The sequence below is a fragment of the Zea mays genome, chromosome 2 (genome assembly GCF_902167145.1).
Source record: "Zea mays cultivar B73 chromosome 2, Zm-B73-REFERENCE-NAM-5.0, whole genome shotgun sequence".
In the NCBI taxonomy this organism is placed as follows: Eukaryota; Viridiplantae; Streptophyta; class Magnoliopsida; order Poales; family Poaceae; genus Zea; species Zea mays.
Window position 1 is genome coordinate 161,361,190 of NC_050097.1, and position 26,705 is coordinate 161,387,894.

Sequence of the window (26,705 nt, forward strand, 5' to 3'; positions counted from 1 at the left end):
CCAAAGCGAAAAGATAAGGGCTCAAAGCCGACCCTTGATGTAGTCCTATGTTAATTGGAAAGTCATCGGTGTCCCCATCACTTGTTCGGACACTTGTCACAACATTAGTGTACATATCTTTAATAAGATTAATGTACTTTGTTGCTACTTTGTGTTTTTCCAAGGCCCACCACATTACACTCCTGGGTACTTTGTCATAAGCCTTCTCCAAGTCTATGAAGACCATATGCAGGTCTTTCTTTTGTTCTCTGAATCTCTCCATAAGTTGTCTTAGTAAGAAAATGGCCTCCATAGTTGATCTCCCGGGCATGAAACCAAACTGATTTTGGGTCACGCTCGTCAGCTTTCGCAGGTGGTGTTCAATGACTCTCTCCCATAGCTTCATTGTATGGCTCATGAGTTTAATTCCACGGTAATTAGTACAACTTTGAACATCTCCTTTGTTCTTGAAGATTGGTACTAATGTACTCTGCCGCCACTCGTCGGGCATTCTGTTTGTCCGAAAGATGGTGTTGAAAAGCTTAGTCAGCCATACTATCGCTATGTCTCCAAGGCATCTCCATACCTCGATAGGGATACCATCAGGGCCCATCGCCTTTCCTACCTTCATCCTTTTTAGCGCCTCCTTAACTTCATATTCTTGTAACCTTCGCACAAAACCCCTGTTGTTGTCATCGAAAGGTTCGTCCAATTCTATTGTAGAACTCTCATTCCCTCCATTGAACAATTTGTTGAAGTACTCCTTCCATCTATTCTTGATCTCTTCATTCTTCACTAATAGTTGGTTTGCTTCATCCTTGATGCATTTGACTTGGTTGACATCCCTTGTCTTCCTTTCACGAATCTTGGTCATCCTATAGATATCCTTTTCTCCCTGCTTTGTGTCCAACCGTTGATAAAGGTTGTCAAAGGCTTGACCCCGGGCTCTACTAACCGCTCGCTTTGCAGACTTCTTCGCTATCCTATACTTCTCTATGTTTTCTGCACACTTGTCATGATGTAAGTGTTTGTAGCAATCTTTCTTCTCTTTGATAGCCTTTTGGACATCTTCGTTCCACCACCAAGTGTCTTTAACTTCCCTTCTATTTCCTTGACTCGGCCCAAACTCTTCTGAAGCTATCTTTCGGATGCACATCGCCATCTTCCTCCACATGATATTTGAGTCTCCCTCTTCTGCCCAAGGGCCCTCCTCGATAACTCTCTCCTTGAAAGTTTGGGCCACATCCCCTTTAAGCTTCCACCACTTTGTTCTAGTGACCTTGTTATGCTTATTCCGTTGTAAACGAATCTTAAAACGGAAGTCAGCTACGACAAGCTTATGTTGGGTTACCACACACTCTCCAGGTATAACCTTGCAATCTAAGCAGGCATGTCTGTCCTCTTTTCTCAAGAGGACGAAATCAATCTGGCTAGTGTGTTGGCCACTACTGAAGGTCACCAGGTGGGATGTCCTCTTCCTAAAGAAAGTGTTTCCTATAAATATGTCATAGGCTAGGGCAAAGTTCAGGATTTCCTCTCCTTCTTGATTCCTAGTCCCAAAGCCGAAGCCTCCATGCACACCCTCGAAACTGGTGCTAGATGTACCCACATGGCCATTGAGATCTCCTCCTATGAAGAGCTTCTCGCCAACTGGCACACTACTAACCATGTCCTCCAGGCCTTCCCAGAACTCCCTCTTTGAGTTCTCATTAAGGCCTACTTAAGGAGCATACGCGCTGATAACATTGAAAACCAAGTCCCCAATGACCAGCTTGACTAGGATGATTCTATCTCCTACCCTCTTAACATCTACTACTCCATCTTTAAGGCTCTTATCGATCAAGACGCCTACTCCATTCTTGTTTGTTGCAGTCCCCGTGTACCACAACTTGAAGCCTGTACCTTCCACTTCCTTCGCCTTCTGTCCTTTCCACTTGGTCTCTTGAACGCATAAAATATTTACTCGTCTCCTCACCGCAACGTCAACTATTTCTCGTAACTTACCTGTTAAGGAACCTACGTTCTAACTACCTACACGGACCCTAGTTGGCTCGACTAACTTCCTTACCCTTCGCACCCGTCGAGGAAGATGCAAAGACCCTTCCTTACCTTTCTTTCATTTAAATTCTATAAAATTTGTGCCGATGTATGGGCTTCCCCAGTCTTCCCGGTCAAAAGAGAGAGATGTTTGAGAATCAAGCGAGCTACAAACAGTTCTAAAAGTAATTCTGGTTCATCTAAGAAACATTTTTTTAAAAGAATCTAGATCAATATTGCAACGAGAATCTATAACTCGACCAAAACGCTTCAACATCGTTACATTTGGTATCACATTAAGTTTGAAGTGTATAGTTTTATTGCTCTCATAATTCGAGGTACAATCCTGTTGATGCATCTCTGCAAAACAATATGGAGACTAACTAGTAGTCTAAAATTGTACCTGTGCGGCATGAGTGAACCAAATAACGAACCCAGTTCCAGAGCTCTTCAGGTTCGACCGCTCTGACTGATGCAATGACATGTAACAAACAAGCAGACAGAGAGGTGCAATGCTTGAAATGGAAGTGCAGATGGAGAGGAATCGCCATAGCCTCTGTCGCAGGGTGAAGTAGCATTATGGAAGAGTGGTCATGGACACATGGTGGAATCATAAGAGCCATGCTCAGCTGGATTGAAATACCCTCGGCATTGGATAAGGTCACATGAAGGATATCACTGGTTGCCATTTGGTACTTAAGATACCACTCTTGCTATTATTATTTAAACACCCTTGTGCCTGCCGTCAAAGCCACCACTTCTATCCCAATTTCTTCTTGCGTTTCTTTGTAAACCTCTTGAACCACTATCTAACTGGTTACCCCTAGCCCCACGGCCCTTATCCAAGACTGAACCGCCACGGTGCATGTCAAAATTGTTGAACCGCTCATTCCGTTCTGTTCTACCATAGCGGTCCCGCTCATTCCGTTGTTCTGTTCTACCATAACGGTCCCGCTCATTCCGTTCTGTTCTACCATAACGGTCCCCACTAGAACGTCTTCCATTCAAGTTACGCCTTGTGTCACGGAAGTTATCCTTGATGTTCGTGGAAGACTTAGTCTGCCTAGGCCCGAACCGATCAGCCATACCAGAATCCACATCATCAGAAAATGGTTCATCATCACTGTAGGCAAGTGCATTGTGCCTAACAGAAGCTCTGTTGGTACTTCCCTGACTACGGCTTCCATTATTTCTAGGACCTTTGTCAATGTCCTCGTCCGGATAAGAATTGATCTCATCATCACTCTCTGATCCAAAAGATGCCCTTCTGTAGTCATTCGAACCACTCCGACCTCTGGTTTTTTGCCAGGAATCAGCAAGATGAGTCGATCTCAGGGAATGATGATCCTCAAATTCATCCTCAACCTTGGCTGCGTATTTGGACTCTCTATTATTATCATTTCTGGACTCTCTACCATTATCATATCTGGACTCTTTACTATTACCATATCTGGACTCTCTACTATTATCAATTTCACTAAAACCTTCTGAATCAGAAGCACTCTCAAGATCCGAATAACTCATCCTTGACACTCCACCTGTGTGACTACCTTTTGACAAGTCAAGTTCATAACTGTCAATGTCATCATCTTCATCATCAAAATCATTAAAACCATCTCTTGAAGATGGCAAGCTATCTCTTTCTGAGAACTTATTCCCCCGTCCTGTAGTCATTGTTTCAGCCATTCTATATTCCTCATCATCAGAGCCCTTGGAAACACCTCTATACGACATGCTGCCTGCTGATGAGCTCTCCCTCCTCACCTTAGATGAATCAGCATATTCAAACGCCGCAACATCTGCACCATCTGACTCGTTATCTTCAAAATCAAAGTTCCATGCACTAGAAATATCAGATTTGCGTGGAGGTCTTTCTAATCTATTCCGCAGTGCAGATTGCTTTGCTTCCATTTGTCTGTTGGCATACTCATCTGAAGGACGGTCATGTTCACAATGGAAACATGACATATTCCGCCTATAGTTCAAGAAATTGCACCTGAAATTTCATGTACATGAATCAGCGCTATAAGGAACCAACAGAACATAACAAATTGATTCATGAATCACTGTAATGAATGTGCTATTTCCGTTTTCCATATTCTTCAAGATCACCTCTTCAGAGACATAAGATGTCATGGAGAACCTTCTTAGAAATCTTAGTCCAAGCTATTGTTGTTCATAAATCATAATTGTGTTGGATAACAGACACCGCACACAGTGCAAACATGAATGCTAACATGCACTGTTCATTTAATAAAGTTACTACAGAATGTGCCAGAAAATATACTGATCCAAGATAACAATTTCTTTCTTCACAACTATGCATGTAGCAAATATGGATGTAAAGAAACATGATGAAAAGTGAAGGTGTCAGTGCAGTATATGATGCCATATGTATAAACTTACAACAGAATAGGACAGAAAAATAGACATCAAAACAGAATTCCTATGAGTACGCTTACCGAGGGCATTCCCACTCTCCAGGGAGGAGTTGCCTTTTGGGACGCTTAGCATCACACTGCAAGCAAACAGTGTTTTTTGCAAAATTCATAAAATCACACCTGCAAAATAGACCCCAGGGAGTAAGAACAATATTTCTCAAGTCAACAAGATTCAATAAATCAGAGGCAAGTGGCAAAATTACTTAGGGCAGAGCCAATCTCCTTTCTTCATCTCAACATCATCACGTCCCACTCGCTTCTTTGGTGGGGGAGGTGGTTGCTTCACTTTAATAGGAGGCTTCTTTATTACAGGTGGTGGGAGATTAGGATCGATAGGAACAGCACTCAACTTGACAATCTCATGTATTAATTTCCGAACAACATTCTTCAAAGATTTTAATTTGAGCAGAGGTTTGTTCTCTACAGTTTCCTTTACGTGATCAAAACCATAGATCAATAAAATGCGCATAACATCAAGAGTCCGAACTTCATCTTCTTTACGTGTAAGGATATAGCCCCTCGTGCATTCATTTCGTAAATTACAAGAACTACATACCTGCAAATTAAAAATAAAAATAATGAAACCAGATGGTGATTTTCCAACAAAATAATGTTTGATGTTCACTTAGGCATTGCATCTAAGAGTGGACTGATAAAATTATATGCCCTGGCACTCATACTCCACTGGTTATTGCTTACAATGCTACACTGAACTCCATATGCTGTATAAAAAGTAGCACACTGGCTAGGAAATATGAAGAATACCAAGAAAGGCATTAGCTAAAGAAAGTATAGATTTGACATCTGATAAGCTTTATCGGCGTGAGAAAATACAATAGAAATAACCTGTGTAAATCACAAGTATTTAGACTTTTTTTTGAGAAGGCTAAACTGTAATGGGAACCCCATTATAAACACATGAACTTATATAAGGCCATAAGGGCTAAAATAAGTATGAGAGAATGAAACAAGAGCTATCAAGCATGAGAGTAAAAATGACATCAAAACACAAAAGAAGGCACACACTAGACAAGGTAGAAAGCAATTCAGAAAGACAAACATCTGTGTTTTCATCACGAAAAAAGCAATATGCTATCAGAGGACACGGAGTACTTACATAATCCATTTCAGTTTCATTTTTTAGGCGCAGCCTATGGTAGTAGTCAAAATTTCAGTAGTCAGAAATAACACAATTCTTGTCCGTAAACTGCGATGTGCACAAACCAAGGTGTCACTATTTCTAAGAAAATGTTAAACAGAAATGACCACATATGCCCCTATGAAATGACATGCTGCAACAAATTCTGCATGGCACTCCTGGGTAATGGGAGAGACATCATGAAAATTGGAGGGTTAGTAGAGAATGCAGATAAGTCTTAAGTAAATTACGAATTTACCAGAATCAGGACTCATTCTGTCAAGACACTTCTACAAAATACAGGGTACAAGTCATTGGCACTAAGACATAGGTTGTCGTTTCTCAGTATAAAAAACAAAGATCATTTAGCACACATTCTTTAGATTGTATTAATCATACAAATGACCATACTACAGCTAGAACCAAATGAAAATGTTTGATTTTATGAAGCAAGGATGAAGAAATTGTCAAAGGTTAAGCATTATATCATATCTGTTAACTGTAACAATTTTAGTTTGTGTAACACCATGTTCCAAATGTGTCCTTGGAAGCAACCTAGGTGGCTTCAGAATGCTATGTAGCACTCTCCTGTAAAGCTTTTGATCAAGTTGGGTGGTGAGGAGAACATTATGCGACCAGCACAAAGGACAAAGACAGGTAATCTGCAAAAGGGTGATGTAGAAATACCCTTGGGGAAGAGACGGTGGGAGGCAGAAAACACAAAGAGAGCCGCTAAGTTAAGCACAGGAGTGGTCCCAGAAGAAGAAAAGGAAGCAACTGGAGGTACAGCCAAAGCCCAAAGGCAATATGTTCAAGTCACCCACAAGGCCACAAGCCACAACACCCCTCCTCGTCCTCCCTCTCTTCCCCATCTTGTACGCTAGGTCAACTGGACATTAGGAAAAACCAGCTTCCTGCCTAGCATCATTTCTAACATAATCTACCATGTGAGAAGCAGAAAAAAAAAACTTTCATATCAAAGCAATCTTTTTTCTAGTTCAAATTATCTCTCGTCTCTGTTTTATCTAACTCATAGATCATAGATGATCTTAGAGAAGAATCAGGACAAAACAATTTGATACCAAAACCATTTAGCTTTTGTTATTTCATGTAAACCTGATTCAGAGTGCTACTTACCATGGCCATATCATGGTAGTTTGGGGCTAAGCTACAATCAAGGAAGAATGAACTATAAGTAAACCACAAGAATAAAGTATTTGCAGCGTAAGGGGTCCATTGAAACAAAGGAATTTCACAGTAACCAGTTCTTTTTTTCACACTTAAAACACAGGGAACAGGGGAAAACCTCACATTCCAAATAGGACCTTAGCTATTGTGTTTCAGGTTTTCATCAATATAGGGCCTGTTTGGAAGCATTCAGTTTTTAAGAAACTGTTTATACAAACTGAGGTGGTTACAAACATACTAGTTTATGCCCCAATTTATAGAAACTGGATTCTCACTTTCTTAAAAACCAAGCTAGCCTCCACTAACTAAAGCCAGTTTATGAAAACTGAGATGGTTCCAAACACCATTAACTAGTTTTTTTCATAAACCAGTTTCTAGAAACTGGATTTTTTTAAAATAGGTTGCTTCCAAACTGAGCCATAAGTTTATCTAGTGGGTCTGTTGACTGTTTCATCAATGGAACAACAGTAGCATATGGACAGGGGATAGGCAACTGAATGAGTTGATGCTAAAACAACAAAAACATATACTAATGGAATTTAAAGTTATTTCAACTGAGTGACATGTTATTATAGTTGATTGGTGGTGTTCGTATGGCGGCTGTGCCTTCGAATTGCAAAGGTTTGCAAAGCGTGTGGTTAGTCTATGTGCTTCATCATCCGGTTGTGAGAGGAGTTGGAGTACCTTTGAATTTGTGAGTATAAGTTGACTTGCATTCATAAATTAATATTCATGTATGGTATGGCTATCATTTACTCTTCTCATTTTTCAGATGCACACAAAAAAGAGGAACCGATTGCTACACAAAAGGCTAAATGACTTAGTCTTTGTATCATACAACCGGAAGATGCAAAATAGGTTCCAAAAGAGGAGGAAGACAGGTGGCACAAGTTATGACCCATTAGTGCTTGAGGATTTTGATTGGGACAATGAGTGGGTACACTCATCGGTTGTACACGCTGGTAGGGATGATGAGGAGCGTAACTTGACATGGGAATAAGTTGATGATGCCATTGGAGCATCTGAGTCCCTTCGAGGCCGCAACTTTCCAAGACAAGCTCGTATGTATGCAAACACCTACCAAAGGCGTAGTACAATGAGGGCACAAGAAGATGAACAAGGTGAGGATGATGGAAATGATTCAAGCAATGAAGTGGTGGATCCACAAGATGACATTGGTGTGAGTGATAGTGATGAGGCAAACGAGGCGGAAGATGATGGAGAAGAGAATACTACACCCCATGATGAGTTTGACGGTAAATTTTGAGATTGAGGCTTGAGAGATGAGAGTGTTATCTACTCTACTAGACTACTGCTACTACTATTATCTATTACTTATGTTGAACTTTATGTCTATGATGTAGGTTTGTGTTGAACTTGCTCTCCTATTTGCTACCATAATACTATTATCCCTATCTATTTGAGACTATATTCCTATATATTCTGTTTTTATTGCCTATTTTTTATATATTAGTAAGGCGTCGCCTCGCCTTACGCCTTATCGCTTAAAAGGTGAAAAGGAGGTCGCTCGCCTTACCGCCTTAACAACTATGGTTATTTGATTTCCCAAATGGGACCTACCAAATTCAATTACTTAATATTGGAATCAGCATAAACAAATAAATTGCATTTGTGAAGCACAGCAGGACCAAAAGAATCAAGTCTATGTACTGCCAGAGTACACAATTGTTGTGCTACAGTATTGCCAAATGTGAGACGTCTAGTATATCCCTCATAAACTCAATATATCTATTATATCAACATTCAACAGCAACCAAAATAACAAAGCCCTTTAGTCTCAAGCAGGTTAGTCAAGGCTAGAGTTGAAACCCAACACGAACCACCAACAAAAGGGGAAAAGAGAGAAGGAAAACATCTATTTTAAGGCCTGTTTAGAACACATGTCAATTTGATTTCACAGGAAAAATGCAGAAACAGGAAAAAAAACAGCGTTCCAAACAGACCCTTAATCGAATAATTAAACAAGAAAATGGACCCTTGGCGAGTGTTTCTTTGGTACTATATTCATTTGCCACAATGACAACTGGAGAACATGTAGGAATACATAGATACAATCATAAAAGTCAGCACACATAACACAAAGTGGTGACATCTGAATTTTCGGCATTTTGAAACAAATTTTGGTTTAGAATATGCAACTTACATCGCCCTCATCAAGATGGACATGTTTTCTTATCAGTTTTGCAGAAAACACCACTTTTGCATCCATGCTAGGGCACCCATGGCCAACCAATATCTGAAGATCCTTCCTAGGCAATGACCTGCATAAGATTTGAGAACCAATATTACTAGTACTATTATCATTTGTTCATTTGCCGGCTTGTCGCAACTATGATCTATCTAAAAATGTGTCCAAATGATTGCTGCAATAACAATAACCCTTTTCTGAATTCTGACTCTGATCCTTTTGCTACTTTTGATGAGGCGAAACAACAATATTTCAGATGCATGGTCATTACATATTCTCAGATATTCCTACATTATATGTTAGATTTAATTTTCATGTGCTTCAGTCATGAATTCACAAGAAAACATTTTGTGCAAGGAATCAACATCTAATTTTGGATAACCGTAGTGATTACTCCAAGACAAAAGAATCATAAGACCCATTAGTATGCTAAAAATATAGGAATGATGAATTTTAAAGGTTAAGCTCAAATATTTGCATTCTGGCTTTCCAGGTTTAGCAATAACTGTAAGGGAAGCTTCCAAAGTTTCAATGCAACTCAAAATATCTATTCCTGTGCATACCAAGGGAATACAATGACAGATTGCAACGTTAATATCCACTTACAGCAATGAAAGTTGGGTGCACTCACAAGGCAATCATATAATTTCTACAGCAGTGGTAACTTCTTAGCACGAAACTCCAAACTAGGGAGGGGGTGATGCAACAATCCATTCTGATGGCTATGATTTAGAAATATTCATCAAATCATGCCTTTAAACTTTATAGAACTTGCACTAGATGGCTCAAAGATCCAGATAATGCTACAGGCTTCTCAGAAACTAGAATGGTCTCCCCTCAATAGTATGCAACATTGGAATGGTTCAATAGTATGCAACGTTGGAATGGCAGTGAACTGAATCAAAATCTATTATCTATGGCCTATAATTATCTTCATATAGCCTACTACCTCTGTCCCAAAAAGAAAGCGGTTCTTGGTGGTGTATTCTTTGTTAAAGTATCTAAAGTTTGACCATATATATAGACAACAACATTAATGCTTATGACATCAAATAGGTTACTACGAAAATATATCTCCTGGAAAATCTAATGGTATTTACTCCCTCCGTCCCAAAATAATTGTCACTATGGAATACATGCTAGTCAAACTTTTTAAAGTTTGAGTGTTTGACTAGGTTGGTAAAAAACATTAGCAGTATTTATCTCCAAATAAGTTTATTATGAAAATAATATTCAACTAATCATCTAATGATACTAATTATACACCATAAATATTACTGTTTTTCTTATATATATTAGGTTAAAGATAAAAACGACTTCTTGGGAAGCTAGAATGACAGTTATTTTGGGATGGCGAAGGTATTTGATATCATAAAAATTATATTTTTATATACAGTTAGTCAAACTCAAGATACTTTAACTTGTTAATAAAGTGCTCGAATTGCGTTCTTTTCTGGGCAGACGGAATACCTTTTAACTTTACCCTGTTTTGACCATGACAAAGAAAAAAAATCAGGCTACAGCAACCTAATGAATTCGAACCCCATAAAGTATAATTGACAAGGAACTAAAAGTTCAAGCTCAAGAGCAATAACCATACTTGAGGATGTCAAACCGGTCTCGGCCGAAGTTCATGCAGGCGTTCTTGACAGTAGTCCAGTCTCTGGAGAAGTCCAACCCCACCTCCTCACTGACCTCTGAGAGGTCCAAGGGCACAGCGGCGGCCATGGAGCTCTCATCGGCACCACAGGCCCGCCCAAGGTCGAAGTACCTCTGCTGAGCAAGCCGCTCCATCAGTTCGATCCATTCGCGCCAGGGGTGCACCAGCTCCACCTCCCTCCGCAATACCTCCTTCATGCTCATCCCCACCTCATCGGCAGATGCCGACGCCAGAGCAGCTTCCTTCTGACCATCCTGCTCCGGCTCCGGGCCTGGATCGGCATCCAGCGGCGGTGCCTCAGGCGGCGGCACGGGGCGGCGCCAGGACTGGATGCGGCGGAGGGCGGCATCGCGGGCCGAGAGCTCGGAGGAGCGGGAGCGGTCGAGGGCATCGAGCTGATCGAAGACGAAGGAGAGGCGGGCGGAAAGGGCGGGGGGCTTAGAGGAGGCGGACGAGGGGGTTGAGGGTGCGGGTGGGGAGGGAGAGGAGGCGAAGGGCCGGTGGCGGAGGACGAGGAGGGACGACGGGGTGGGGATGCCGCGCCGTCGGCGGAGAAGCAGCAGCGGGCTGTGGCGGGCCATATGTGAGCGTTTGGGTTTTGGGGTTCCGGTCAAAACCCTCGTCAGTCTTCTAGGAGTTTTTTTTTCAATATTGGCATCTCCTTCGTCGAGATTTAGCAATTTGGCATCCAAACACGCTAATTGCTCTCTTGGTAGTGGTAGTTGGGCTTTTTTTCAGCTTCTAACCACCAAAATCTATTGTGGAATGTCAAACGCCCCACTTTTTCATCCTACTTCTATAAAAATTGTTTTGGTAAAAACTATCGAAAATCAACATGAACACAAAATCGGTCAAGTCTTCACGATAGTAGAAATTCATCGCTTTCTAGATCCTAGACCCTTTGGATCACTTTATCTTCATCCGCACGTAATCCCCACGATACTCAGATTCTTACCACAACCAGATTCTCTTCATAGTCAATTTTTTAGAAAAGTTGGTCAGAAAAAAACTAAACCAAACAGACTCATTGTGTAATCCTGCGAATTTTGAACATATGGCATTTTTTTACGTTGTTGAATGACATTTGTAGGTTTCCTCTTCCTTCCTGCCCCTCGTGACGTCGACACTCCGTTCTTCCATTTGCACCGTCTTCGTTCTCCATTCGATGAGTACTCTCGTTCGTCTTTGCTTCGACCAGGTGAGTGTGAACTCTTGTCCTATTGTCTTCTCCCCGACGCCACCTTTCGCCTTCCTCAATGTCGGCACTGAATCTTGTGTCTCGGACTCGTTCTTAACCTGGACATAGTCCTGGCTTATAGGAGATTGCCGCTAGGCATCAGATCTACGTGCCGGTTGTGATAGTCGTGGACGGTGCTCACAGGAGTCTCGTCCTTAGCTGCTAGTCATGGCCTCTGTTGGAACTTGCTCTCCTGGGCAAGATGATCCAACGGGGGAGTGAAAGGAATGCAAACAAGGTTTTAACTCGAGATGACGATCGCTCTGTTAATCCAGCCTCTCAAGGGCACTATACGGGGGTATTTATAGGTGCCTGAGTGCCCAACGTCTTGATGTAAGGACGCATGTGCCCTCAGGCACCTGGACTATCCCCGGAATATTCCCATAAGGGAGGGTTACAGACTGTCATTACAGAAAAGCCATTACAAGTCGAGCCTGTAACACACTTCTCCATGCGGGGCCTGTTACAATGGGTCGAATCCCACGTGGGCCTCCAGGTTGGGTGAGGACGTGGGACGGGGCGACCTCGTCGTAGGCCTTCGTCTTGTAGTGTATAGGACGAAGGGTGGACCCCGCCGGTCGTTTTGCCTCCGTTGGTGCAACGAGATTGACGAAGGCCTGGAGCGAAGGGTAGTGTCTTCGCCTTCGCCCCAACATTTGCCCTCCGAGGGACCAGTTCGACTAAGTCATCTGGTGCCAAAAACGTCGTTAGATGGTGGAGACGCTGCCCTCGCTCGAAGTGGTTCTGCGGGGGTTTTTGATGTGACCGTTGACGGACGCAGTACTGTTGGACTGCGGGTTTCCCGAAGCATCGCGTCCTGTGTATAAAAGGGGGGGGCGGGGCGGGTCAGGTTCTCTTACCTTTCTGTGCGCTGCAAAACCCTAGCCTCCTTTTGAAACCGTTTGCCCGCTCGCCTGCCCTTCTTGCTCCTGCTCGTCGGAGATCTGGCCCGCGTCAAGCAGACCGCTCGCCGCCGCCGACAGTACATAGCCATGTCGTCTTCTTCCTCGTCTGCTGCAAACACGCCGCCGACCGACGCATCGTCCGAGGATACCTTGAGCAATGTGGCGGCGGAGGAGCTACATCCGGGTGATATGGTGGAGTTCGGTGTTTCGAGGATTTCCTCGGTCCACGTTCAGGATATGCAGCAGCTGGGGTATTTTGGCAGCGGAGTTGGGCGTGTCCCGGGGGCGGAGGAGGTTCCCGAGCCCGAGGGCGAGTTGGTCGTGTTTGAGGCGTTTTTCACCGCTGGCCTTCGTCTGCCTGCACATCGCTTTGTGGCGGAGGTCCTGCAGAGATTTGAGGTCCAGGTCCACCAGCTGACACCTAACGCCGTGGTGGCCCTGGCGAAGTATGTCTGGGCGGTGACTTCATATGGCGCTCAGCCTTCTGTGGAGGTCTTCGCCAAACATTACTGTCTGCATTGGCAAAAAAGAAAAATTGGACACAAGATTGCACAGTTTGGATCGTGCACATTTACGCCGAGGACCGGGAAGACTTCGATGGAAGTCGTGGAGTTAGTTCCCTATGTCCGCAATAAGTGGGGCTTTATGTTTCCGAGGGCGAAGTCGAAAACCGCCTAGGGCTCCCCGTGGCCGTGATGTGCTCCCATTATTATGTAGCGTACCCGCAATTTGAGGTGGCGGAGGATGATGAAGATGAAGGAACCCTTCGGTGCGCTGCCCGCATGAGTAGCGGGCGCGATTTAGTTGAGGAATTCATCGGGTATGGGGTATGGCCCTTGGCACATGGCTGGGCGTTGGGCGAAGTATGCCCTCGCGAGATGCCCTCCCTGGGTGGGCAGCGAGTGCGAAGTCCAGCCTTCGCGTTAGATCTGCATGGCCGGGATCCCGCCGCATTCGTGCGTGAAGCGGAAGACGGGGCTGCGCGTATTGTGGGGCGTTATGTGCCTAGGACGGAGGGCCTGCGAAGTTGGGATATCCGTGGATCCAACATTCGCCTGAATAGGGTCTTCGAGCTGAATCGCTTGTCGTATGGCGGGTATCCCGGGGATGACGCTGTCGACCGCCGCAGGAAGAGGTCAGTGACCGTGACTGAGGAAGGCCCTTCGCAGGAGGCCGCCCCAGCCACGAAGAAGAGAAAAATAGGTACTGCAGTGGGGGACTGGGGGTCTCCGATAGTTTTGCTGTGGAGTTGATGGGGACGTGCGTAGCCCTCGGGGGAAGGATGTCTTCGCCCGAGCTCCGGGAGTCTTCGGCGCAGATGCTGGAGGTTACCGGGGGTCGATGGCCCAAGAATGTTCCGATCCCCCGCGCGGCTGGCGAAGACTTCTTTACGTCTCGCATGGCTCGTGACTTGAAGGTTTTTCCTTACGGACGGAATATTGCTGTTGTTGTATCGGCAGTGATGGAGAGGGATCGTCAAGACGCTGCGCAGAAACGCCGGGCGGTCGTCAGGATCGCGGATCCTATGCGTGAGGCGAAGAAGGCGCGGGGGAGCGCGAAGGCTGCTGCCTCTAGCGGTAGCAAACCGGTGCCGGCTACGAAACCGGCCGCCCCTGGGGCACAACAAGGTGTCAGCGAGTGCGAAGGCTGCCGCCTCTGGCGGGAGCAAGCCGCCCCCGAGCGGGCCCATGAAAGGACGAGGGTCGCCTTCGCCGGCGCGACGCATTGCCGACTTCGGCACGAACATCAGTGTCGATGATTATTTTGTTGGTAAGTGAAGTTTTTTTTCTGGCTCGACTAGGCCTTTAACCAGTATCATGGTGCAGGGTCGGGTGAGGGGCAACTGGCTGTTGTCCCGCCTTCGGTGGCAACCACTTCGCCAACGGTAGTGGCTGGGGTGAAGGGTGCCGCGCGGGACCCGTGGGCCACTTTCTGCGCGAGCGGCGAGATTATGTCGGCCGCTGCCGCTAAGGACTTGGCGGGCTCCATGTCTCAGCGACTGAGGGAAGCGTCGCAGCAGCTGTCACTGCAGCTGAAGCGAGTAAGTTGTGTTAGTTGTGTTAGACTTTGATGTTTGTTGTTTTTATGAGGATTCAGGTCTCATGGGTTTATGTGTCAGGCGGCCGACTTCGCCGACCACGTCGCGTCGGGTGCCTTGACTGCGGACGTTGCTGCTGAGGTCGAGAGTCTCCGGGCACAGCATGCGGATGCTGTGCGGGAGAAGTCGGCTGCGGAAAGCAAAAACCGCAGGCTGTTGGAGAAGGTGGCCGCCATGGAGGTCGAGAAGACGGATCTCCGGCGCCATCTGGTAGAGGAGAGGAGAGAGGCGAACAAGGCCATCGCTGATGCGCAGGCTGCGCAGGCCGAGGCCAAAGTGGCGCGGGCGGAGGGCAGTCTCGCCCGCCAACGCGCCGAGGAGCTGGAGGCGAGGTTCAACGCCCTGCGCAGCCGCGTGGACAAGGCCGAGGCCTCGACGCGCGCGGAGGTCGAGCGGACACACGCGCAATTTGTGGACGCGTACCGAGAGCTGGGTGCGCGGACTGCTGCCTTCGAAGTGCCCGGCCAAGAAGCGGGCCTTCGCTTTCTTGAATGGTTGCAGGAGGAGCTGCTGGTGCTCCCGACCATTGTGACGGGTTTCATGTCCTTCGCCTCCCTCGTCACCTGCGAGGGGGCCGTGAATGCTTTGTCCCGCGAGGGGTACAGGCATTACGAGGTCTTCGACCAAGCGAACGAAAAATTTGAACATGAAATCTTCAAGGTCGAAGACCCTGTGCTGAAGCAGTCGGTGGGGGCACTCTTCAATAGGATGTGGGGTCCGCACGGCCGAGAGGCGGTCAGGGAGCGGTCCGACCGGGCAATAGAGCAGGTAAAGGCTGCTTTTTGTGTGGTTATATGTGTGGGTATGTGTGGTTTTGCTGAATGAGTGTGCTGTTGCTGCAGATGGCGCATGCCGAAGACGTCGAGGACCTTGGTGGTCTGGACGGCGCACTGCCCGAGGCCGTGGAGGTCGATCCGGTGCTGCCATCGGATGCCGGTGAAGGCCCCTCGGCGACCCCCACGCCGACTGCGGCCGCCGAAGACCCCGCACCAGCCCCTACGCCGACGGGCGAAGACACCTTGAAGGTGGTGGCCGAGCCGGCTGCTGAGCCGGCATCTGAAGACCCCACAGCCATGGCCGGGCCTTCGCAGGTGGCTGAGTAGGTGTTGAGTAGTTTGTAAATTTTGTCTGTGTGATACTGAACCTCGGTTGCTGCGCAGGTTCTAGGGCTTGGGCCTGCGCACGCAACCGCTACTGACAATGTTATTTTTGTGGCGGCTTCGACTGTGGCTGCTGATGACGATTCGTTTGGCTCTATGTCTAAGTGTTTTGAGTCTGATGATTCTAGGAGTTCGATTGCGTGGACGGAGGAGTCTTCAGATTAGGACTTGGATTATTTTGCAGTGTTAGACGTGGCTGCAGCGGAGCCTTCGCCGCGTGCGGAGGGTTCCGAGGAGCTCCCGGGTGTGAGTACTGGGTATAGGCGGCGAAGGGCGGTGGCGAAACAGAGAGTGAGTGGATTGTCGCGAAGCGGTAGGCGTCATCGTAGTGAGATGGAGAGTGGTCGTCTTCGCGTGGACGGGACTGGTAAGCGAGAATTGTTGTCCTCGCCGATTGGGGTGAGTGTAGGTGAGGGGGAGCTGCGAAATCTTTTTGAGGGTGAGGAATTGAGGATAATGCTATTCAACTACAGGGAGATGGGTATCATCCCGAAGGTTGAGCCAATGTAGTATATGATGCCCTCACTGTGTGTATGTAACCGTAATTTGTATGATAAGGCTGCGTGCCTTCGTTGATCCGGCCGCGCCTGTAGGCGACTTCTGCACGGAGTCTTTTGGGAACGACTTCGATCTTCATGTACTTGTTGTGTTGTTTTAGCTGTGCCCGTAAGCGACTTTTGCACGGAGTCTTTTGGAAAAGACTTCGATTTTGCGCACCTATTATTCCGGCTGCACCCTTAGGCGACTTTTGCACGGAGAGTCTTTTGGAAAAGGCTTCGATTTTGCGCACTTGTTGTGCTATTCCGGCTGCACCCTTAGGCGACTTTGGCACGGAGAGTCCGGCTGCACCCTTAGGCGACTTTTGCACGGAGAGTCTTTTGGAAAAGACTTTGATTTTGTGGACTTATTGTGCTAGTCCGGCTGCACCCTTAGGCGACTTTTGCGCGGAGTGTTGCACGCGAGGGTAGTCAGCGCTGCCCCTCGCGGTGACTTTGGTGTGGTTGAATGTCGAAGACCGTCGATGCGGTCTTTTTCGACATATTGTGTCTTAATTTTTGCGGGGGATTTTTGCGGGTATATTACATGGCTCCGCCTCATTAAAAACCTCACCCCCAGGAGGAAAAGAGTGCGGGCCGGAATGATACTGTTTGGTGAATTACAAGGGCGTGTTAGCTCTGAGGATTCAAACAAAAAATTTGCGGAGATTATCGATATTCCAGGAATGCTCTAGGTCCTCACCGGATGTCGTTGTTAGCCTGTACGCACTGGGGGACGCCTTCGTCTTAACGATGAAAGGACCCTCCCATTTTGGCTCCGGCTTGCCCCGTGACTTTGTCCGAGTTGTCCGGACGAGTACGAGGTCCCCTTCGTCGAATTCTCTTGGGACGACTGCGTGGTCGCGCCAGGCCTTCGTTTGAGCTTGGTATTTGTTGAGAGCCTGCAGGGCGAAGACACGGTCTCCGTCGATGAGTGTGGGGGACAGATATCCCCCGGGTCCACTAGAAGGATAAAAGACCTCACGAAAGGCCCAAAGGCCCCATAATTCGTAAGGTCATCCCCTCGTGGGCCTAGGAGGAACGACCAGTGGGACGGATCAACACAAGGCCGAGTCGGTGCAAGTCCAGACAGCCCAACAAAATTCGAGCAGTAATCACAGCAGTGACCCGACCTTCCCGCGCAAGGGCCCCGTAAATCGGAACTGAGCGAGGATGAGTCGGCTGAACTATAGGAAGATAGACTCAGTTAGTTCACTATTATTTTGGCACACGTTGTTATCGTATCCACATGTAATGCCCCACGGTCAAGTATATAAGGCCTAGGGGGCACCCCTTCAAGACGATCAACATCATTCATTACTTAGCCATCCACCCCGCTCTCTATGTTTTCCAGCACTAGAGAACTCCCTTGTAATCCATCGCATAAAGCACTCCCGCCAGGACGTAGGGTGTTACACATCTCAAAGCGGCCCGAACCTGTACATCATTGTCTACTATTTCTCGTACGCCCAGCACGAACCATCGAGCTACAGTCGGTAACACCGTCCTACTCCTAAAAGCACCTTGAGGGGTAACCCTGGGTGCGCGGTCGGACCCAAAACACCGACAGCTGGTGCACCAGGTAGGGGATGTGTCATCGATCCAAGCTAGCTCAATGGCCGTCACCTTCCAGCACAAGATCATCCTCCGCCCCGGATCCATGTTCTGCTTCGGCACCATCTCATCTGTAGCGGATGAGGAGGGAACTCTACATCGCATAGCGGATCTGCCAGAGAGAAAGCCTTCCTCAGAAATCTCCGAGAAAATCGGGGCGAGGCAAGAAAAAGCGCAACCTCCAGCGCTCCTAAAAAAGATTACCTCCAGCAAGCTAGGAGCCGAGGGTCCTTCAGCCCTGAGAACCCCGTTGTCCACCTCTCCAACGAGAGAATGGACACGGATCACAAGGAAAAAGGAAGCAAAGGATCATCAAGCTGATCTTTCTGTGCCTCCGCCCTCAAAGGAGAACAGAAAGAAGATCGCCGTGACAGCTACCCCATTCTACCCCGACGTCCTCTTCATCGGGAGAGTGGAATCGCCCCCCATCTCCGACGACGAACCGACTGCACCTGGAGAGGAACCTCCATAGTGGGAATCCCGCCGACGGAGGAACTGACGCCGAAATGTCCAGCGACATCACGAGGCCGGAGAGCGGGACCCGGTGCAACCTGTATCACGAGACGAGGTCTCAGAGATAGGAGAAACTCCGGAGGAATGTGTCTTCAGGGAAAGAAGGAATTCCCGACGACGCGATCGTCGATGGGCTCAAGAACAGGCCGAGCAGGAGACAAGGCAACGCCGGGAAAATCCACTCTTCGGGCGCAACCTGAACCCCGACTTCGCCCGAGCCATGAACACGCCGAGTGAAGTCGGAGGGGTGTTGGCTCGGATAGCTGATGGCCTCCCTCGGACTCCTGATGCCGAGGGCTATCGGCGGCTGTTCACTCAAGCAGCCAATCACCTTCTACCCCTCGCTCACCCGCCGAACGATCTACGACACGCCATCAACAGTCACCGAGACGCGCGGAGCTCCATAAATGCTTCGCGTGAACGACGACACGAGAACGAGATCCGTCGCCGGGAAGAGTACGACCGGGACCACGACATCCCAGCACGGAGTCAGGCTACCAGGACCGAGTCAGCCATGGCTTCAACTGGTGGCACCACCCGGGGATGGTCGAGGCACCACGACGACCACTCCCCTCCCCGGGACAGACAACATCATCGACGACAGGAGGACACATGTGGAGTATCGGCACTTACTCCGCGCCTCAGGGCCATCCAATGGCCCCTTAACTTCAAGGTATCCAACGTCGACAAATATGAACCTAAGCAAGATCTGGGAGGCTGGCTGGCCGTCTACACCACCGCTGCCCGAGCTGCTGGGGCAACCGAAGACGTGATGACCGCAGACTTGCCTATCGTCCTCGGGCAAGACGCATTGCAGTGGCTGCGACACCTACCCCGACACTGCACAGACGACTGGAGCGACTTTAGTCGGCGCTTCACCGCCAACTTTTAGTCTCTCTCCGACAAACCAACGCAACCATGGGACCTCAAATCCATCAAGCGCCGAGGGGACGAAACTCTTCGGTCATATCTCAAAAGATTCCAGACCATGAGAAATCGTATTCCCGAGGTCGCGGAGGCGGCAGTGATCGAGGACTTCTACAGGGGATCCAATGATTCGGCCTTCGTCCGAACCATATTACAAAAGGCACCGACTACCTCCGAGCAACTGTTCCGGGAAGCCGACCTCTACATCACTGCCAACGAGCGAGCTCAGGACCTCATCGGAGGAGCAAAGACAGCACCAACGGCACTGCGACGCGACACGAACCAGCAGCCCGACAAGCGTTGGGAGAAGAGGCCTCGCGGAGAAGTCCACGCCACCGGACCACCTGCCTCTCGCGCCCGAGGAGGACCTCGTGGAGGCGAACGCATGTTGGACGACATCCTCGATGCCTAGTGCCCATACCACAAGGACATGCGCCACACCCTTCGGAACTGCAGAGACTTCAAGCACTCCGTCGGGCACGGTCGACCCTTCCAACCTCTACCTCCTCCCCCGCCGCGAGGAGGACCAGGAGAACCACGACAACCCCAGCAGCAGGAGGAAGGAGGAGGTGGAGCCTTCCCGCGCGTCGACAGAGAGGTCAATGTCATCTTCGGCGGACACGGATCGCAGGAGAACAAGAGACAACAAAAGCTCAACAATCGTCAGATACTGGTGGCAGCTACCGGTCCTCCTGCCTCGTACCGATGGTTGGAGCACCCGATCACCTTCACCCGGGCAGATCAGTGGCTCAACTTCGACCACCCAGGCAAATACCCGCTCCTCGTCGATCCGGTGATCCAAGAGAGCAGGGTAAAGAAGGTATTAGTGGACGGGGGAGCAGCATCAACGTCACCTTCCCCGGACGCTTCAAGGCTTGGGAGTTCACCTCAAAGAGCTCCACGAGTCGGACACTCCTTTCTTCGACATCGTGTCGACTGAAGGAGAATACCCGCTGGGCCACATCTACATGTCGGTCACCTTTGGAACTCCGGAGAACTACAAAACCGAGTTCCTAAGGTTCGAAGTGGCGAACTTCGACTGCGGGTACAACGCCATCATCGAGAGGCCTGGATTGGCAAAGTTCATGGTCATTCCGCATTATACATACATGATATTGAAGATGCTAGGACCGCAAGGGATCATAACTGTGAGCGCTGACTTCCAAGGTGCCGCAAAATGTTTCCGAGTGGCCATTCAGGCGGCCCTCACCACCAAACCATCAGCGACCTCTTCTGTGCAGGCGAACTCAAAGCCTGAGGAAGACCTCGCGGTACCCGCGAACGAAGCTCAAGCTGCGACCTCTATGCGGCCGACTGAAGAAACCAAAAGGATCAACCTTGGGTTCACTGATGAACGCAAAACCGCCATCATCAGCTGCAGCCTGGATGACAAATAGGAAGGCGCGCTCGTCCAGTTTCTGCAAGATAACCGAGACGTATTCGCATGGCAACCTGCGGATATGCCGGGAGTCCCGAGAGAACTGGCCGAGCACAAACTGAAGGTCTACCCCCAAGCGAGGCCGATTCGGCAAAAATTACGCCGCTTCACGCCCGATAAGAGAGAAGCCATCCGTGCTGAGTTGGCTCGCTTGGTCGCGACAGGATTTATTAGAGAGGTGTTGCATCCTGAGTGGCTAGCTAATCCTGTTCTTGTACTCAAAAAGAATAAAGTGGATTGGTGCATGTGCGTCGACTATACGGATCTCAACAAACACTGTCCAAAGGATCCCTTCGGGCTTCCTAGGATAGATCAGGTGGTAGATTCCACCGCTAGATGTTCTGTGTTGTCTTTCTTGGATTGCTACTCTGGGTATCATCAGATCAGTCTGGCAAAAGAAGACGAGGAAAAAACAACATTCATCACTCCATTCGGAGCTTTTTGCTATACCTCCATGTCGTTCGGCCTCAAAAACACTAGAGCGACTTATCAGAGGGCTATTCAAACATGCTTAGCCGATCACTAGGGCAAGCGTGTGGAAGCTTATGTGGATGATGTGGTGATCAAAACAGAAAATTCAGAAAATTTCATTGAAGATTTACAGCTGGTTTTCAACAGTCTACGGCGATATCGATGGAAGCTTAATCCCAAAAAATGTGTTTTCGGAGTACCAGCAGGAAAGTTACTCGGGTTTATTGTCAGCCACCAGGGGATTGAAGCTAATCCAGAAAAGATCGAGGCTATCATGAGAATGGAAGCACCACGATCACAGAAGAAAGTTCAAAGACTTACCGGATGTATGGCAGCTCTGAGCAGATTTATATCCAGGCTGTGAGAAAAATGCTTACCATTTTATAAGTTACTCAAGAAGGTGGACAAATTTCAGTGGACTTCAGAAGCATAGGAAGCCCTAGATGCATTAAAAAAGTTCTTGACGACACCACCAGTGCTGAAACCACCGCGTCGAGCCACGCTGACTCAACCAGCTGAAGATCTGCTGTTATATATCTCTTGCACGACTCACGTGGTGAGCACCGCGTTGGTAGTCGAGCGAGCAGAAGAAGGACATGCATACCCAATACAGCATCCTGTTTATTTCATCAGTGAAGTCCTGGGTCCCTCGAAGAAGAAATACCCTCAAGTTCAGAAGCTATTATATGCAGTACTTCTAACTGCACGCAAGCTCCGTCACTACTTCGACGACCACAAAGTCATAGTAGTCACTGGATTTCCGATAGGAGATATTCTTCACAACAAAGAAGCCATCGGGAGAATAGCCAAGTGGGCCTGCGAGTTGGGATCTCATGACATTGAATTTCGACCTCGCACTGCCATCAAAACTCAAGCACTGGTTGACTTCGTATCGGTGTGGACCGAACAACAAGTACCGGATAACCCAGAAACCGCAGAAGTATGGCGAATGTATTTCGATGGCTCGTTAAAACTGCAGGGAGCAGGCGCAGGGATCCTCTTTACTGCACTCGGAGGCGAACACCTCAGATATGCCCTTAAGTTGTTATTTCCAGCCTCTAACAATGTAGCAGAATATGAAGCTCTGATTCATGGACTGAACATTGCTATATCACTGGGCATCAAGAGAATGATGGTATATGGAGATTCTCTGGTGGTCATAAGTCAGATAAATAAAGAATGGGATTGTTCGAGCGATTCCATGGGAAAGTACTGCACTGCTGTCCGAAAACTAGAAGACAAATTTGAAGGACTGGAATTTCACCATGTAGAGAGAGATCGAAACATGGCAGCCGATGTATTGTCCAAGCTAGGATCCAGTCGAACTCAGGTCCCGCCTGGAGTTTTTGTTCAAGAAATATCACATCCAAGCATCTCACTGGATCGGGCAGAAGAATGTAATACTCTGAGCCAACCAGAGTCAGATTCTGATGACTGGAGGGGGCCAATCATCAAATATATAAAGAACGAGGAGGAGCCAGATGACAAGAATGCAGCCGAGCGCATCGCAAGACAGTCAGCTCACTATACACTCATTGGGGAAACACTATACAGAAGGGGCGCATCAGGAGTCCTCATGAAATGCATTCTCTCAGCTACTGGAAAGAACTTATGGATGAGGTCCATGCTGGGCAATGTGGAGTACACGTAGCATCCAGAACCCTGGTTGGGAAGGTCTTCAGGTCGGGTTTTTACTGGCCAACAGCAAAGAGTGATGCAGCCGAGTTAGTCCAGAGGTGCGAAGGCTGCCAGTACTTGTCGAAACAGCAGCATCTACCAGCACAACAGCTGTAGACTATACCCGTAACTTGGCCGTTTGCATGCTGGGGATTGGATATGATTGGACCTTTCAAGAAAGCTCAAGGAGGATACACTCATGTACTGGTGGCTATCGACAAATTCACTAAATGGATAGAGTTCAAACCCATTGCTTCTCTAACTTCATCTAAGGCAGTGGAATTCATACAAGACATAATATTCAGGTTCGGGATACCGAATAGCATCATAACTGACCTGGGATCCAACTTCACCAGTTTAGAGTTCTTCGATTTCTGCGAGCAAAAGAGCATTCAGATCAAATATGCCTCGGTGGCGCACCCAAGAGCCAACGGGCAAGTAGAAAGGGCCAACGGGATGATATTAGAAGCACTCAGAAAGAAAGTCTTCGACAAAAACGAGAAGTTCGCAGGAAAGTGGATCAGAGAGCTGTCGTATGTGGTTTGGAGCCTGAGAACTCAACCTAGCCGAGCTCTGCATGGAAATACTCCCTTCTTTATGGTTTATGGTTCGGAGGCAGTGCTACCTGCTGATCTCAAGTTCGGGGCACCGAGGTTAATCTTTGAAAACATAGCTGAAGCTGAAGCTACTAGGCTGGAGAATGTTGATGTACTCGAAGAAGAGCGACTGAATACGGTGATTCAATCAACGCGGTATCAGCAAACTCTGAGGCACTATCATGATAAGGCCATACGGCATCGATCCTTCGCAGTGGGAGATCTCGTCCTCCACCGAATTCTAACGGGGGAGGGACAGCATAAATTGTCACCTCTATGGGAAGGACCATTCATAGTAGCAGAAGTCACTCGGCCGGGATCATATCGTCTCACTCAGATGGACGACACGGAAAAAGGAACTCATGGAACATAGAACACCTCAGGAAGTTTTACCCCTAGCTACATCCCAGAAGCTCTTGGAACGACGATGTATTCTGTAAATCGAGAAATATATCATCAATAAAAAAGGTTTCAAAGGCACTCAGATTGTTCGCTGTCAATTGGCATACTTACTTAACTCAGGGTGACCACTATGCCCTACTAACGGAGCAATCGGCTTAAGTCGACAATGACTTAAGGCGGTGCGACATGCTCACGCTTACTTAACTCGGGGTGACCACTATGCCCTACTAACGGAGCAATCGGCTTAAGTCGGCAATGACTTAAGGCGGTGCGACATGATCACGCTTACCTAACTCGGGGTGGCCACTATGCCCTACTAGCGGAGCGGTCGGTTTAAGTTGGTACTGACTTAAAATGGCACGACACGTTTGGCACGTTTGCAATCACCCATCTTAGGGCAACTTCTATGCCCCACGATGAAATTTCAAAACCATCACACTGCATTTACTTCTACAATTGTAGATACTATGGAATTGTAACAATGGGAAAACAATAGTAGCATTCAGTATTCAAAAGTGTTCTCTAACAAGACATCCGAGCACATTAACCACACATTCAAAGCATTCAGTGTTTTCTATTTAGTAATGTTCTTATCAGGAGCAACTGACGAAGAAGGACGACTCGAGGAATCAGGAGCGGCATTCACGTCAGCCACTATGTCGTCAGGAACAACCACGCCGGGTCTCCTCATCAAGATCCACTCCGCGCAAATAACTTTATCCATAGCTTTATCGCGCTGGGCCCTCAGAGTAGCAGAAGTCTCTTCAGCAGCCTCGACAGCCACCCGAGCGGTTTCTAGCTCCTGGGCGATGGATTTCTTGGAAGCACGCAGATCCTTGATGACAGCATCTTTGGTCGACACCAACTGCCTAAGGCGAATCACATCATCCAAGGACTCTTGCAGCTTATAACAATGATTATCTAACTCCTCCCTGGTGAAGCGATGATTTCTCTCCAAGATGGTCAACGAATTACTGGCGTCGCGGTATAGCTTGTTAAGGTTGTCACGAGAAGTGGCGAGGGCACGCTTTTCCTCCTGCAGACAAGAATAAGTTTCTCCAAACATCGAGCAAGCAATAAGAACACAACAAACAAAGCCAAGATTCATAGGTCACCTTTTCAGAGTCGAGCTGAGCATGGAGAGTAGAGTTTAGCGTGTTAGCATCATTCAGAGAAGCAGAAACCCGGGCCAGTTCAGTCTGACCTTGAGAATATTTTTCTTCAAGATCAGAGCACCGCCGGGCCAGTTCAGTCTGACCTTGAGAATATTTTTCTTCAAGATCAGAGTACCGCCGAGCCATATCTATCAAGAAATAGTCAAGCAAAGGTGTTCAGATAAAAAGCAGATTAATCAGGTAGCCAAAAAAGGAAGCAAAAGAGCACTGACCGGCATTTGCCACCTCCAAATCAGATACACGCCGCTGAAGCAGCACTGGATTCCAATGCGCTAGAGACAAAGCTCCTTCTGGGATAGAGGCACCATGCAACTTCAGCCGACTAGACATCTCATCAACCAACGCCTGGCATTAAAAACAGACAAGCATGAGAACAATTATCTGCTTGGGGTAAAGTCAAACCAGAAGAAACCAAAATACCTGGAGGTTGGAGAAGAATGAGGGAACCCCCAAGTCGTGAGAAGTCAATTGATGGCTTGGCGAAGGATCACCAACCGGAACAACTCGCAACGAATCAACAGGAACCAATTCAGTGTCATCAGCAGAAGCCAGAACTCTGTCATCGGGTGCGCTGGCCTCTAAAGCGACTCCTTGACCCAAGGCTTGAGCTATCGCCATGCAACCAGAGTGTGGAGGAGAAGACCCTACGTGAACATCCATGGAAGTGTGGGAGGGAGAACACCACTCGGACACCCTCGGGGGCTGGGTCACAGCTCGCGCTACCCATCCGAGCCGGATCATCTCTGGCAACACCCTTGGGGGCTGGGTAAGCGCCAGCACCATCCTTGAGGGCTGAGTTCTCTGCAGCAGCCACCTCTAAGGCTGAAGGTCCCTCAGTCACTTCCGTGGGAGCAGCGCAATCCAGACCAGCCTCCTGACCCTCAAGTCCACGCTCCAAGGTCGATGAGGCACGGGACGCTGCCCGGGATGACCCCAACCCGGCATTGGGCACATCAGCATAAACATCCATCGCGCCACCATCTGTTGGCTTTGACAACATATCTTCTGGAACCATGTCTTCAAGAGTTTGATCAAAGTTTGTCAGAGATAATTCTTGTAGACCAATGAGGGCAGACAAGGCAGGAGAAGGAACACCACTACTTTCCCCACTAGCTATGTAACGCCGGCTGTTCTTCCAAATCAGAGGGATTTCATCCTCTTCTTCATCATCTTCATCAACAACACGGACAGTACACCCATTGGGGCCAGCTTCAGCAGGATCACACCCATTGGGGTCAGCTTCAATAGGATCACACCCAATGGGTGTTGTTCCGACAGAAGACACCCACGAACAGAGCTCCTTC

At 47.9% G+C, this 26,705-nt stretch overlaps 2 protein-coding genes across 2 annotated transcripts; both read right to left on the reverse strand.

Annotated features, from left to right (window-relative positions):
• Positions 1–2,269: 2,269 nt before the first annotated feature.
• Positions 2,270–11,246, reverse strand: LOC100382576 (uncharacterized). The gene is made up of 5 exons (NM_001361668.1): positions 10,593–11,246; positions 8,948–9,065; positions 4,661–5,013; positions 4,479–4,577; positions 2,270–4,012 (listed from the first exon to the last, which is right to left on the reverse strand). The coding sequence occupies exons 1-5, from the start codon at positions 11,231–11,233 to the stop codon at positions 2,740–2,742; spliced, it is 2,484 nt and encodes an 827-aa protein (NP_001348597.1). The 5' UTR covers positions 11,234–11,246; the 3' UTR covers positions 2,270–2,739.
• Positions 11,247–24,800: 13,554 nt separating this feature from the next.
• On the reverse strand, positions 24,801–26,019 carry LOC118476253 (uncharacterized). Its single transcript, XM_035965081.1, has 4 exons — positions 25,822–26,019; positions 25,614–25,746; positions 25,342–25,529; positions 24,801–25,262 (listed from the first exon to the last, which is right to left on the reverse strand). The coding sequence occupies exons 1-4, from the start codon at positions 26,017–26,019 to the stop codon at positions 24,801–24,803; spliced, it is 981 nt and encodes a 326-aa protein (XP_035820974.1).
• Between the last annotated feature and the right edge of the window lie 686 nt (positions 26,020–26,705).

What these genes read in the sequence shown, in the direction of transcription:
- LOC100382576 (NM_001361668.1), bottom strand. Translation starts at nt 11,233, where the DNA reads ATGGCCCGCCACAGCCCGCTGCTGCTTCTCCGCCGACGGCGCGGCATC. An exon ending in GACCGGTTTGACATCCTCAA is followed by an intron (nt 9,066 to 10,592) that starts GTATGGTTATTG and finishes AATCTTATGCAG; the next exon opens with GTCATTGCCTAGGAAGGATC. An exon ending in GGAGATTGGCTCTGCCCTAA is followed by an intron (nt 4,578 to 4,660) that starts GTAATTTTGCCA and finishes TCTATTTTGCAG; the next exon opens with GTGTGATTTTATGAATTTTG.
- LOC118476253 (XM_035965081.1), bottom strand. Translation starts at nt 26,019, where the DNA reads ATGGCGATAGCTCAAGCCTTGGGTCAAGGAGTCGCTTTAGAGGCCAGC. An exon ending in TTTGGAGGTGGCAAATGCCG is followed by an intron (nt 25,530 to 25,613) that starts GTCAGTGCTCTT and finishes ATTTCTTGATAG; the next exon opens with ATATGGCTCGGCGGTACTCT. An exon ending in CTCAGCTCGACTCTGAAAAG is followed by an intron (nt 25,263 to 25,341) that starts GTGACCTATGAA and finishes TCTTGTCTGCAG; the next exon opens with GAGGAAAAGCGTGCCCTCGC.